The 13,334-nt window shown below is 43.9% G+C and overlaps 1 protein-coding gene across 1 annotated transcript in view; it reads left to right on the forward strand.

Moving 5' to 3' along the window:
- The window catches only part of PIBF1 (progesterone immunomodulatory binding factor 1), a 104,720-nt gene that overhangs the window by 78,196 nt on the left and 13,190 nt on the right, over window positions 1-13,334 (forward strand). Inside the window, exons 13-15 of the mRNA XM_056861922.1 lie at window positions 4,187-4,289; window positions 6,955-7,085; window positions 9,317-9,401. Of these exons, the coding sequence (XP_056717900.1) occupies window positions 4,187-4,289; window positions 6,955-7,085; window positions 9,317-9,401 (319 nt within the window). The remainder of the gene's footprint in view (window positions 1-4,186; window positions 4,290-6,954; window positions 7,086-9,316; window positions 9,402-13,334) is intronic.

A 13,334-nucleotide genomic window follows, 5' to 3' on the forward strand; every position in this document is an offset into this window, starting at 1 on the left:
TGGCTGTGGCAAGTCCTTTATTAGGAAGAGCCCCCTGTGTGATTGTTTCAGTGCGTTGGCTTAAATCTGCACATGGTTCACGCCTGGATTACTGGTAACTGTTCACCTCTATAATTTCTCTTTCTAAACTATCTCTAAGAAGCGCTTTAGTCTCGGGTGGGGGGGAATTGCCAGCCATTCTCTACACACACCAGTCATTCTGTCATCCCATCTCTCCTGCAATATACTTTCAAACTTTTTTCTTTTCTTTTCTTAACAAGCTGTATTTTGTTCCATACTGAGCCGCATACGTTGTTGACCGTGGTCTAACACACATATTTTGGCACCCCTGTATTTGCCATAGAATCATAGAGTTGGAAGGGACCACCAGGGTCATTATTCCAGCCCCATGCACAAGGCAGGAAATCTCCAGTGACCCCATACTCCATGCCCAGAAGATGGCCAAAAAAACCCTCCAGGATCCCTGATCCACCTGGTTTGAAGGTAAATTGTTTCCTGACCCCAAAGTGGCAATCGGCATTTATCTGGGCATATAAGCAAGGTTCTGTTTTTGGTTCTGTGCTGACCAACGTTTAAAACATTTATCGAGATTTTTTGAAAAGAACTGCGATCCCTTTTACCCAATTGCTTTGGTTGGATTGGAGGCAGATTGCCGTTCCACATGACACGTGCCGGGTTCCAACTGCCCCATGGCAGTGAACCCTCTGCTCTGAGCATGACCCCTCCCAGGAGGAAAACATCAAATCCATTCAGCTTTGGAAGCTAGAGTATGCATCTAGGCATTCTTATCTATACATTTGAGATTCAAGAATTCACAATATACTGAATAAATCAGCACAGTTTAGTTACGGAGATAGTGTAGGGAGGGAAAAAAAACATTTTATGTCCTGCTTTCCTTCCCAGAGGGGACCCCAAAGCAACTTACGACATAGTTCTCCCCCCATTTTACCCTCATAACAACAACCTTGTGATGTAGGTTAGGGAGACAAAGAGTGTGACTGGCCCAAAGTCACTCAGCGAGCTCATGTGGCAGATTACGGATTTGAACCGAAGTCTCTCAGGCCTATTTCAAAACACCCTAACCCAGGTGTGTCAAACTAAATTGCTACAAGGGTCAGATATGACATAAATGTCACTTGGTCGGGCTATGCCTTGCCAGCCCAGGTTGAGAGTGAGGGGGTTGCTGCCTCAGCTGGCTCCGGGACGGATAAGAGATCTCAAAGGGCCGGATATGGCCCCCGGGCCTTATGTTTGACACCCCTGGCCTATTCTATACTGGCCTATACTAAAGACACTACAGTGGAAACCAACTCATTCCCAGGCTCAGTTTAAGGTGCTCGTAAGTCCCTTCATGACCCGCAAAACCATCCCATCCCCATATGAACCCTTTTGCTCAGTACCGCAGAGCCTTTTTTTGTGAGAGATTTTCCCTCTGGGGGATTCAGTCTGCAGTTATCTGGTCTTTTGGGGTGGCTACCCCAACGCTGTGGAATCGTCTGCCAGTTCACGTTCAAATATGCTTATTCTTCCGGTGTTTTGTTTGTTTTAAAACTCTGTAAAATAGAATTTCTTAAGAAAGCATTTTAAAGGCATTTAAAGGGCACACATCAATTGATTTTTACTGCCTAGTCGAGTAGGCCATCTGAACTCTGCAGGACGGGGGAATTGGCGAACGGTGTCCTTTCCTCTTCTGTCTGCAGAAATCTTCTGGTCTGTCCGAGCCCCAGCGTGCTGTGTTTTGCAATGCTTGTGAATGTCTTGTTTGCATAATATATATATTTTTGCTTTTTTATATATTATGAAGTAACGTGCTTATCCTCTTCATAAGTCTCCCTGGCTCTCTGCTGGGGGAAAAGGTCAGGATAAAGGTTTTTAAATCATTTCTGGGCCGTAAGGGCTGAATATTTCTTGCACCACTGCCTGTCTGGCCCAGTGTGCTGGCAATAAACCGATACTGAGCCGCAGTCCCTGCGTGTCTCCCTGCATCATCTACCTGGCATCCCGATTGCCAATTGAAATTAACGGGACTTAAGCAACCCAGTTTTCTTCATGTTGCATCCAAGAGACATTCATATGGTATCAGGTTGCACAATAAAAACACACCCGGGGGGGGGGGAGTTCAGCGATAGAATGAGATTTGTAGAGAGATTCTTCCGTTATGCAATTTTTAAAACCTCTTAAGGAGTACTGGTGTTTAAACAAGAAGATACCGGCATTCCCTTCTTAGTGCATGTAGAAAATATTCTCGAGCATGCATCCACCTCAAAACGTTGTAAGATGCGTAAATAAATCACACAATGTTGTCATGACCCTGTATCAATTAACCCCTTCCCCCCCAAAAAAAAACCCTGCATGTTATCTACCAAACTAGCATCATAGTGTACCATGGTGTTTTTTTCTTTTACAAAAAAATAATTACTTCACATACCTTATAATTTACTGTGACTTAGAGAAGTGCTAGAGAGACAGGCTTTTCTGTAATGGTTGCCTGAAGATAATTTTGTGGTCCACAGATGCTTTTTGATAATTATCTAAAGTGCAACAGATGCTGGCGGTTGTTGCTGTAAACAGAGTCCTCTGGTTGGTTGGTTGGTTGGTTTATTTATTTATCACTTTAGACTTCTGTCCCTCCCTCCCCAGCCAAAGCAGGGCTCAGGGCAGGTAACAACATTAAAACCATAATACAGGCCCTGCGGAACTCTTTAAGGTCACGTAGGGCCCTGATGTTACTGGGGAAGGGAGTTCCACCGAAAACATTAATCCGCCAACGCTTTTAGAAGAAAAAGTTAATTTTAAATATGCCAACTTTCTTTGCCACTTAAGGAAGAGTCAAACCTGCTTACAATCACCTTGCCTTCCCCTCTCCACAACAGACACCCTATTAGGTAGGTGAGGCCGAGAGAGAGAGACTAGCCCAAGGTCACCCAGCTGGCTTTGTGTGTAGGAGCAGGGAAACAAATCCAGTTCACCAGATTAGCCTCCGCCGCTCATGTGGAGGAGTGGGGAATCAAACCCGGTTCTCCAGATCAGACTCCACCACTCCAAACCACTGCTCTTAACTGGCTCTACCGATATTGAGATGCAAAATAAGACAGCTCTCCTTCCAAATTCATACGGGATATTAAAGTCATGAGCGGGGATCTCTGCTGCTCCATATTTAGCAACTGTCACCTTTTCCAAGTATCACCATTTCCAAGTATTGATAGGTCTTTTCTAGAGCCCAATTTAATGCTTTCCCTTCGGCCCTGCTCAGCGGAAGATTTTAGTGCCGGCCCAGGGAGGTGCGGTTATGCCCCTGCAACGCTAATGAGATCGAGTCAATTGAACATATATTATTGAATTGTGAATTTTACAGGGATATTAGGAATCGCCTAATTCTACCTTTGCTGGCCAAGTGTCATGAGTACACTCGTTCTTTTAGATATGCTAGTATTTCACTGGCACTGCTCGAAGATAAGAACACCACTGTCTCATACAAAGTGGCGAAGTTCTGTTACGTTGCCGTCAGGATACAAAGATCGTTGTTGGCACGAGAGACAGCCCGATAAATGTCGGGGTGGTTGTATTGCGTTACCGCAACTGTTATGCTGGTCATTGACTGTGTTCAATGAATGGTGATGAGTTCCACAAGGCTGGAGCCAGGGCCGAGTGTGGTACGAGGGGACGGGAGAACCAAGTACTGTTATTCCAGCCCAGTTAAAAACCACTCATGTGGGCTTCAGGTTTGGAACGATAGAATCTGGACTCATCCAGTTCCACTTTTTCCATTGAAGCACCAGAAATGCTTCTGAGCAGGTTCGTACACGTCATCTTCCTTACAGCAGTCTTGCAAATAAGTACGCCAAAATTATGAGTCAACAATTTTTTTTTTACTAGCCTGACTACTGTCGCACAGCTTAAAAGGAAAAAAACAACACATTTTTAAAAGTTTCCCGGAGGGGATTCTTCCATGCCGCAGGTAGCTAAGCGATTCACCTTTTTACCAAAAGAGAATAAAAGGAACTCTGTGTGTTGTATCAGAGGCGTCTAAAGGACAGAATTGGTAAAAAAAACACTTTTATTCGTTTCTCTAAATCAACTCGATTTTTTTGTCTGATTCGATAGGACGAGCTGTATGCGTTCTGTTTGGTGGGAAAATATTCGGTCTGAGGTCATCCTTTGCCTTTGTTTTTCTCCGTTGGTGCAGTGTCCATTTGGCGAGGAGGCTGCTACAGCTAGAGAAGCAGAACTCCCTGCTTGCAAAAGACCTGGAATACCAGAAGGAGCAAGTAACCCAGATTGCACAAGAGGTAGATGACCCACTCCCTGCAGAAAAGAATAAAAAACACATCCTGAGGCCCGGCGTCACTTGCGAGCTACCTCTCCTACTTTTAAGCCGTATTTAATGCATTTCGTATGATTTGACAATTGGGGGGAAATGCATTCACGCTCACCCTTTTCAAAGCCGTTTGTGCCATGTTAGAGACGAGATCAAAAGGCAGATTACTTTTGCAGACTAAACAAACAATGCAGACGAGACAGATAAGTCTCTGTTTTCTGAACAGGCCAAGAACTAGCAAAACTGGTTCACCGTTCTTGAGGTATTTTATGTTTTTCATGTAATACCTCTCCTTTTTTTAAATACAGTTGTTTTTAGATTCCTTTATCTGCTAGGACATATTTACCTGAAAACTCTCCAGTTTTCCTAGACTGCCCAATCCACCTGGGTTGTTATGCATGCAAAGCTCAGTACAATTTCTTACATCACGGTAAAAAAAGAAAAGCAGAATTCTTTTGGTTGTTTTTTAAAAAACTGCTTTTTATATAACTTTTGTGGAGTGTGGTTTTTACCTAAAATGTTGTTTGATAAATTAGAATACAATCATAATAAATTACAGTATCATAGAAACATAGAGGTGGAAGGGATCTCAAGGGTCATCTAGTCCAACCCCCTGTGCAATGCAGGAAATTCACAATTACCTTCCCTCCCCCCACTCTCCCAGTGACCCTGGTCTATGCCCACAGGCACAATTCAGCATTAATACAAGACACCAGTGGAAGCAGATTTTTTCCCACCTCTCCCTTCGTTCACCAGTCACCTGTGAGCCAGCAAGGTATAGTGGTTAAGAGCGGTAGACTCTGATCTGGAGAACCGGGTTTGATTTCCTACTCCTCCACATGAGCGGCGGAGGCTAATCTGATGAACTGGATTTGTTTCTCCATTCCTACACATGAAGCCAGCTGGGATCTTGGGCTAGTCACAGTTCTCTCACCCCCACCTACCTCACAGGGTGTCAGGCTGCGTAAGGCAACCCATGAACAATGCAATAGGACTAGGAACTGCAGAACTGAAGAGCAACACAAACAACAAACTAAGGCAAGGTACACAATAACAATACAGACAGTGGATCATAAACTATAGACAATGCAGTACATACGAACATATGAAAGGCCATGCTGAATCAGACCAAGGCCCATGAAGTCTAGCAGTCTGTTTACACAGTGGCCAACCAGGTGCCTCTAGGAAGCCCACAAACTAGACAACTGCAGCAGCACCATCCTGCCTGTGTTCCAGTGCACCCAAGATAATGGACATGCTCCTCTGTTCCTGGAGAGAATCGGTGTGCATCATGACTAGTACCCATTTTTACTAGTAGCCATGAATACCCCTCTCCTCCATGAACGTGTCCACTCCCCTCTTAAAGCCTTCCAAGTTGGCAGGCATCACCACCTCCTGGGGCAGGGAGTTCCACAATTTAACTATGTGTTGTGTGAAGAAATACTTCCTTTTATCCATTTTGAATCTCTCAGCCTCCCGCTTCAGCAGATGACCCCGTGTTCTAGTATTGTGAGAGAGGGAACAAGGTGACGCCATCAGTAATCACTGTCGTAGTCCTTTACAGTCTAGCAGTGCTAAAATCCACACACTGCAGATTAAGGGAGTGACATTTATTTACTTAATTTATCCCCCGCCTTCCTCACTGAGACTCAAAGCAGGTTTACAAAATATAGAAAACAATTCAACCGGACAGCACAAAACATCCAGTAACAATTCGTTAGGACTAGGATCATGAAAGTTAAGAAACGTTGCTGGGGGGGAAAGTGTCTAGGGCATAATATATCACAAACAATGTCGAGAGTGGATTACGAAGGTATGAGGCAGTGCCGTAAAAACTAGATTATATATACAAAAAAAATTACAACAGACGACAATCCTATTCCTTTATAAAAGCAATTCTGATCTCTTTATAAACACACCCTTCCAATCATTGCTGTTGTGGAGTTTTCATGTCTTGAAAGTATTTTATTCATTCCAAAACAAAATATTTCATGGAGGGGTTTTTTCAGTTGGAAATATGGGGGCGGGGGATTCGCAAAGAGGTAGAAAAGGCATACTTCTGAATTCTTATGGGCCTTGGAATACTTTTTTCCCATTAGCAAGGAAACCAAAGGCATTATGTGGTATAAATATACTATAGAAAAATTGTCAAGACACAATTGAACAGAATGAGCATATGTGGTCTTTTCTGCTTCTGAATGCAACATTTAAGTGTAATCCTGGTTAGCAATTGCTTACTAAATTTGACAGTTTCAATGAACTGCATGGGTCTGAAATGTTCTAATAAATGAAACTTTGAAAGGACCAAGATTAGCATCCACTGCACTGATTGTTCTCTAAATAACTACCTGTTCTAGGTTACGTTTAAGAAGCATTGGCATATGTATAAGCTTCCAGGAGGCTTAACTGGTACGTTCTAAGAGAAACGGCACAACAGGAAACAAAGGGGTCCTTATAAGAATAAAAAGCATCCTGGTTGAATGTTTGAGGTGACAAGACTCTTATGTTTCACTCTGAACCTCTTGTAACGTAAAATTTAAGATTAATCGCAGGTTTATTCTTTTTTTAACTACGAGTAGCATGTTCTCTTTTCTGACATGTAATGAATTGCATTTATTTTCTCTCCCCCCTCCAAGCTGGACAGAGCAAATTCCTTGTTGAATCAAGTCCAGCAGCCTTATAGATACCTGATTGAATCTGTACAGCAGAGAGACTCTCAAATACTTTTGCATAAAGAACATATTGCGCAACTTGAGAAGGATGTTAGGTAAGCGTGACAATTTTTTTCTGTAGCTTACTGTCCCTAGATCCTTGCTGGTCTTTTCGGTTTGTTTGTTTGTTTGTTTGTTTGTTTGTTTGTTTAACGGCCTGTTAGCACTCTGCTTGCACCCTCCAGTTTTAACGGCTGAACATCTCGTGCTTTCTTGTGAGCAAACCTTTGTATGCGACTGGTTGTGAGCAAACTCTGTATGCAAGAGGGAGGCTACGAATTCTTCAGTCCAGTGGAACAACGCTCTGTGGAAAGCGACAGGCTTGCTGTCGGATCCTTAGGAGTCACATCTTGTGCACACATTTTTTTCCATCTGCAAGATGCCAAGTTCCATCCTCCTACTGAAAAAAATATTGGGTAATTGGACTTGTCAAAATCCTTTAAATCCATTCATCTGTGGTGATATCCTGTACAAGAGAAAGTGGAAATTCTGTGGTGGTTCTGTCTTGTCCACCACTCACCGGTTTCAGAAACCACAACATTCAGAAACCTGTGGGGGAACATTTTAACCTTCCAGTTGCTGACTTAAGAGTACCAGTTTTCTTACAAGGGATTTCAAAGGGTGATTAGAAAGAGAGACTGCTGAATTACAACTAATAATGAACATAAGAAAGGCCATGCTGAATCAGACCCAGGCCCATCAAGTCCAGCAGTCTGTTCACAGAGTGGCCAACCAGGTGCCTCTAGGAAGCCCACAAACAAGACGACCGCAGCAGCATTCTCCTGCCTGTGTCCCAGGGCACCTAATATAATAGGCATGCTCCTCTGATCCTGAATAGGTAAGTATAAGTGTAATGAAGCACAAGACTGTTCATTCTCCTGGACTGAATAGAGATCTGGGATTCCTGTCTCATTACCAGTACTGATTTCTCCATGCCTCCTGTCTCTCTGCATATCACACCAATCACGCCTGCTAGTGTCATTTACCTGGTATTGACATTTACATGCCATTGCCATTGGGTGTCTGAATTCACTCTTCTCTACTTAAAGACAGATGGACTCACGTGCTAGCTGTATCTGAAGAAGTGAGCTGTGCCTCACAAAATCTCATACTCTGCCAGAAATTTTGTTAGTCTTTAAGGGGCTACTAGACCTTTGCTCTTTTTTACCGCTAGAGACAGACTAACACGGCTACCCAATCGTTTCGTACAGTTCTTTGTACATCTATGTCACTTTGTGGCCTCGGACCCAAGATCTTCCCCACTTCTCCTCTGAGGGGAGGTCGCCTGTTTTCCCATTAAGTAGATTATTCCATTCAGTACTACCCCTGGGACAGAAAAGGGGTGCTATTTTGAATTATTCCTCTGTATTAAAGAGGATGCCTGAAAAAACCTACCTTATACTGAAGTCAGTATTGTCTACTCAGACCGGCAGCGGCTCTCCAGGGTCTCAGGCAGGGGTCTTTCACATCACCTAATTGCCTGGTCCCTTTAACTGAAGATGCCAGGGATTGAACCTGGGACCTTCTGCATGCCAAGCAGAGGCTCTACCACTGAGCCACAGCTCCTCCCGTTCCTTTGTTTTAACTCAGTGACATCAGCAGAAATTTGAACCAAGTCACTTTGAGGAGGCTGCAGATGACGACACGCTGAAGAAATTCTTCTCTTCACTTAGCGCTTCCCCAAACAATGTCTGTCCATTTTCTTCCCTTGTCAACATAACCTGCTCTAAACACAAACAGTCATCCCAGCAGTTTCCTCACATGTCTTCTGCAACCTCCATAATCCCTGTTTTGGATCCTTTCCAGTTTTTTCAACAAGCCTCCTTGAAAGGTGACAGCCAGAACTGAACACCCTGCCTCGAACAATGCCATAAATCAAGTCCGTATTTAATTTACTGCTGCTTTCTGGGGTTTTTTAAAAGTAATATTAAAGAAAATTAACTCAACTGACTCAGTGCTTTAATTTGATTGATAGTGCAGGTACGCTGAACATTTACCACGGATTCATCCCATTAAAGTCATCGGGACCTATAGGAGGTTTAAATAGTACTTTAAATGGTCTATAGATCATAGTCTAACAAAAGGCATTTGCAATCTCCCTTTTTTTCAAAGGGCAGTGTTTTTACTAGGAAGGAGTGTTTACTTGGTTGCTTCAGCATATGTTCATGGTTGCCAACGGTTCTCTTCCAAAAATTCATGTTGTAACCAGAATACAAGATTAGAAGACATAATCCCCTCGCTGTTACTTTATTTCCTAATACTGTCCCCGCTTTTTTCCCCCTGCCAGCCTTTTAAATAAAGAAAAGACAGCTTTGCTGCGTGTCAAGAATCAAATGGCAGCAGATTTAGAAAGGCTTCTAAATCACCGTGAGGTAATCTTCTTGTTTTGAACACAGTCGTTGCCATGTGCGTCCCCCCCCCCATCGTATAAGTCATGGGGAAGTAGTTTTTTTTTCTCTCTCTCTCTGTTAGTTTTATAAATGTATTTTAAATAAACACCTCGCAGAAAACCCTCTCCTACCCGCACCTGCCACATAACCCTGGTTCTGTGTCCTCCTTCATCCCCTCCATTAACCTCATACTCCTCAAATTTAGCTGGGCAGGTGGTACCTTCTACATGGCATTCACCTCACCCGCTGCCTCCGTGTTTTGTTCCCGCCAACTTCACTGGTCTGTCAGCGCCCCCCTCCATCGTAAGGGAGGCTATGCCCTCGAGGTAGGTGGGGCTGAGAGGGCTGTGACTAGCCCAAGGTCACCCAGCTGGCCTTGTGTGTAGGAGGGGGGAAACCAACCCGGTTCACCAGATTAGTGTCTGCCGCTCATGTGGAGGAGTGGGGAATCAAACCCGGTTCTCCAGATCAGAGTCCACCGCTCCAAATCACTGCTCTTAACCACTATACCACACTGAATTATACTCTTTAAGCTCTCCCCCACTCATCTCCCCAAAAGTTCTGAGGTTACTGAAGAAAGAGGTGGCTATCGGAGCAAAACAAGCACGGTAGTCCTTTAAACTTTCCCCCTCTTGTCTGTGAAGGGAAGCCGCCACCTGGGAGCCAGCGGGGTCTAGTGGTTAAGAGCGGTGGTTTGGAGCGGTGGACTCTGATCTGAAGAACCGGGTTTGTTTCCCCACTCCTCCACATGAAGCCAGCTAGGTGACCTTGGGCTAGTCACAGTTCTCAGCCCCACCTACCTCACAGGGTGTCTGCTGTGGGGAGGGGAAGGTGATTGTAAACCAGTTTGATTCTTCCTTAAGTGGTAGAGAAAGTCGACATATAAAAACCAACTCTTCTTCTTCAATTGCATGGGGGGAGGAACTGAGGCAGTGTACCTCAGAGACATTATCTTCCTCCTTAAAATGCAATCAGTGTCTTGATCATGCTCAGGCGAGACTGAATATGAAGAATTGGCTTTTGGTTTGACCCATTAGAGTTTGGGGCATTCTGGTTTTATTCCCCCATTTATTTCCCACTTTGAAAACAACCGAGTTAATCTCTATGCTGTTAATTCCCCCCTTCCCCCTTAAATTGTTGTACTACCCTCGATTCTATTTTGCAGATAGTTTAACTGTTGGCAGAGCGCTTCCAGGTACTAAGACGAAAGGTTCTGTTAAATTACGAAGTACTATTCTTTGTCAAGAACCTTTATATGTTAATTTCCATAAATGCCACCAGCTGTCTCCTAACATTTTTATTGACTGCCATTGTCTTAGGTGTGTAACTTCCCTTGACAGTGAATTGTTAAGTTGTGACACATATGCTATTAAACAGTATGCTAGTATTTACACTAGGTGTATTGTATCTTTTATTGTGTCCTTAATTCATGGTGTCACACCATGTTAACACAGGACTCATTCATTCCACTATGTGTGAAAGAATTATTTCTCAAGGAGGAACTTTTATATGCATGCAAAGACAAAAGTGACCAGTTTTTACATTAATGAAAGAATAGAAGCTGTTAAAGTAAGATTACTTGAATGTTTTCCCTCACAGGTAAGAAATTTCAAAGAAATTATGCGGTGGTTTTCTATATTTAGCTTGCAAGCTGTTAGCTCTTCAGATGGTGTTCTTTTTATTTGGTGACTTTTCGGAACCTCTTTTCCCACAAAAGCTGTGCATAAAATCTCTTCCAGCAACTGTCTCTACATGTCTTGTGTAGGAAGTGGATGTCCTTTTGTGTCAGGAAATGAGTCAAGTTTTGGGATTTATTGGACAGCAGTCGTTGTAGACAGGAGACAACTGAACATAAGAAAAGCCATGCTGGATCAGACCAAGGCCCATCACTGTCAGAAGCAAAAAATTCCATATCTGCCTGCAGGATCAAAACGGTTGGGAACCCCTGCCATAGTCATTCGTTAATTATTTCACCACTGGTTGTCAAACAGGGAAATCTTCATTAGAAAACAGTGAGCCTTGTAGTTGCAGCTCTTCTCACTTCCCTCCCATAATCGAAAGCAACACTGTTAAGTTACTACATCTAGGAAAGGGGGAAGATTGAGCATCTTAAAATGTGCCCAGTTCATACATTAATTCACGAAGTCCCTCTTTGTGTTATTTAATGCAGCGCCGGTTCTCTGTTTAAAACAGCCTGCTTATAAAGCCTTATATTTGGAGGGGCCGTGGCTCAGTGGCAGAGCATCTGCTTGACATGCAGAAGGTCACAAGTTCAATCCCTGGCATCTCCAGTTAAAAGCATCTGGCAGTAGGTGATGTCAAGGAGCTCCACCTGAGACCCTGGAGAGCTGCTGCCAGTCAAAGTAGGCAATACTGACCTTCATGGACCTAGGGTCCCGCTCAGTATAAGGCAGGTTCATGTGTGCCCCTGCTACATCTAATTCTCCTCAAGAGCTTTTTCCGTCCTAACCCTTGCTGCCTCCAAGAGGGAGACTCGGAAGAGAACGAAAAGGGTGGCAAACGCCAGAAGTGTACAGGCAAAACGGATTGAAAAGAAGCCTTTCCTTGCAGAGGAGAGGGGGTAAAGAGCAGGTGGCGCTTTCCTATCCTAGATAGAATCATAGAGTTGGAAGGGGCCATACAGGCCATCTAGTCCAACCCCCTGCTTAATGCAGGATCAGCCTAGAGCAGCCCTGACAAGTGCTTGTCCAGCCTCTGCTTCAAGACTCCCGTTGAGGGGGAACTCACCACCTCCCTGGGTAGCTGATTCCACTGTCGAACAACTCGTGTGTGTGTGTGTTTTAAGTTCCGTCAAGTCACTTCCGATTCATGGCAACCCTACGAATCAATGTCCTCCAAAACGTCCTGTCATTACCAGCCTTGCTCAGGTCTTGCAAACTGAGGGCTGTGGCTTCCTTGATAGAATCCATCCATCTCTTCTCCTGCTGCCTTCAACTTTTCTTAGCATGATTGTCTTTTCCAGTGACTCTTGTCTTTTCATAATGTGACCAAAGTACGATAGCCTCAGTTTAGTCATTTTAGCTCCTAGGGTCAGTTCAGGATTGATTTGATCTAGAACCCACTGGTTTGTCTTTTTTAACGGTCCCTGGTATCTGTAACACTCTTCTCCAACACCACATCCCAAAGGAATCTACTTTCTTCCTGTCAGCTTTCTTCATTGTCCAGCATTCACACCCATATATAAAGGTAAAAGTCCCCTGTGCAAGCACCGAGTCATGCTTGACCCATGGGGTGATGTCACATCCCGACATTTTCTAGGCAGACTTTGTTTACGGGGTGGTTTGCCAGTGCCTTCCCCAGTCATCTTCCCTTTACCCCCAGCAAGCTGGGTACTCATTTTACCGACCTTGGAAGGATGGAAGGCTGAGTTAACCTTGAGCCAGCTACTTGAAACTGACTTCTGTCGGGATCAAACTGAGGTCATGAGCAGAGCTTTGGACTGCATTACTGCAGCTTACCACTCTGCGCAATGGGGCTCCTCACCCATATATAGTAACAGGGAATACAATGGCATGAATTAACTTGATCTTGGTTGCCTGTGACACATCCTTACATCTAAGAAACTTTTCTAGCTCCTTCATGGCTGCCCTTCCCAATCTCAATGTCCTTCTGATTTCTTGGCTGCAGTCTTCCTTTCAGTTGATGGCTGAGCCAAGGAATCAAAAATCATGACTAATTAAATTGCCCCAAATTGCAGGAGAAAATCAGTAAGGAAGAGAGAGACCCCTGGCATCTGGAGCACTGGTTTCCTAACTCGAGAACATTGGGGTTATGATTTGTTTTCTGTTTAGTCAGGGGACAGTAAAAAAAAAAAATTTCTTTTTTGTTTTGAATGAGACGATTTCAGAATTAAGCTCTAGAATTGCTTTTCCCTCGTTGCATATGTGCTATAAC

The sequence above is a fragment of the Euleptes europaea genome, chromosome 16, assembly GCF_029931775.1.
Source record: "Euleptes europaea isolate rEulEur1 chromosome 16, rEulEur1.hap1, whole genome shotgun sequence".
Taxonomy (NCBI): Eukaryota; Metazoa; Chordata; class Lepidosauria; order Squamata; family Sphaerodactylidae; genus Euleptes; species Euleptes europaea.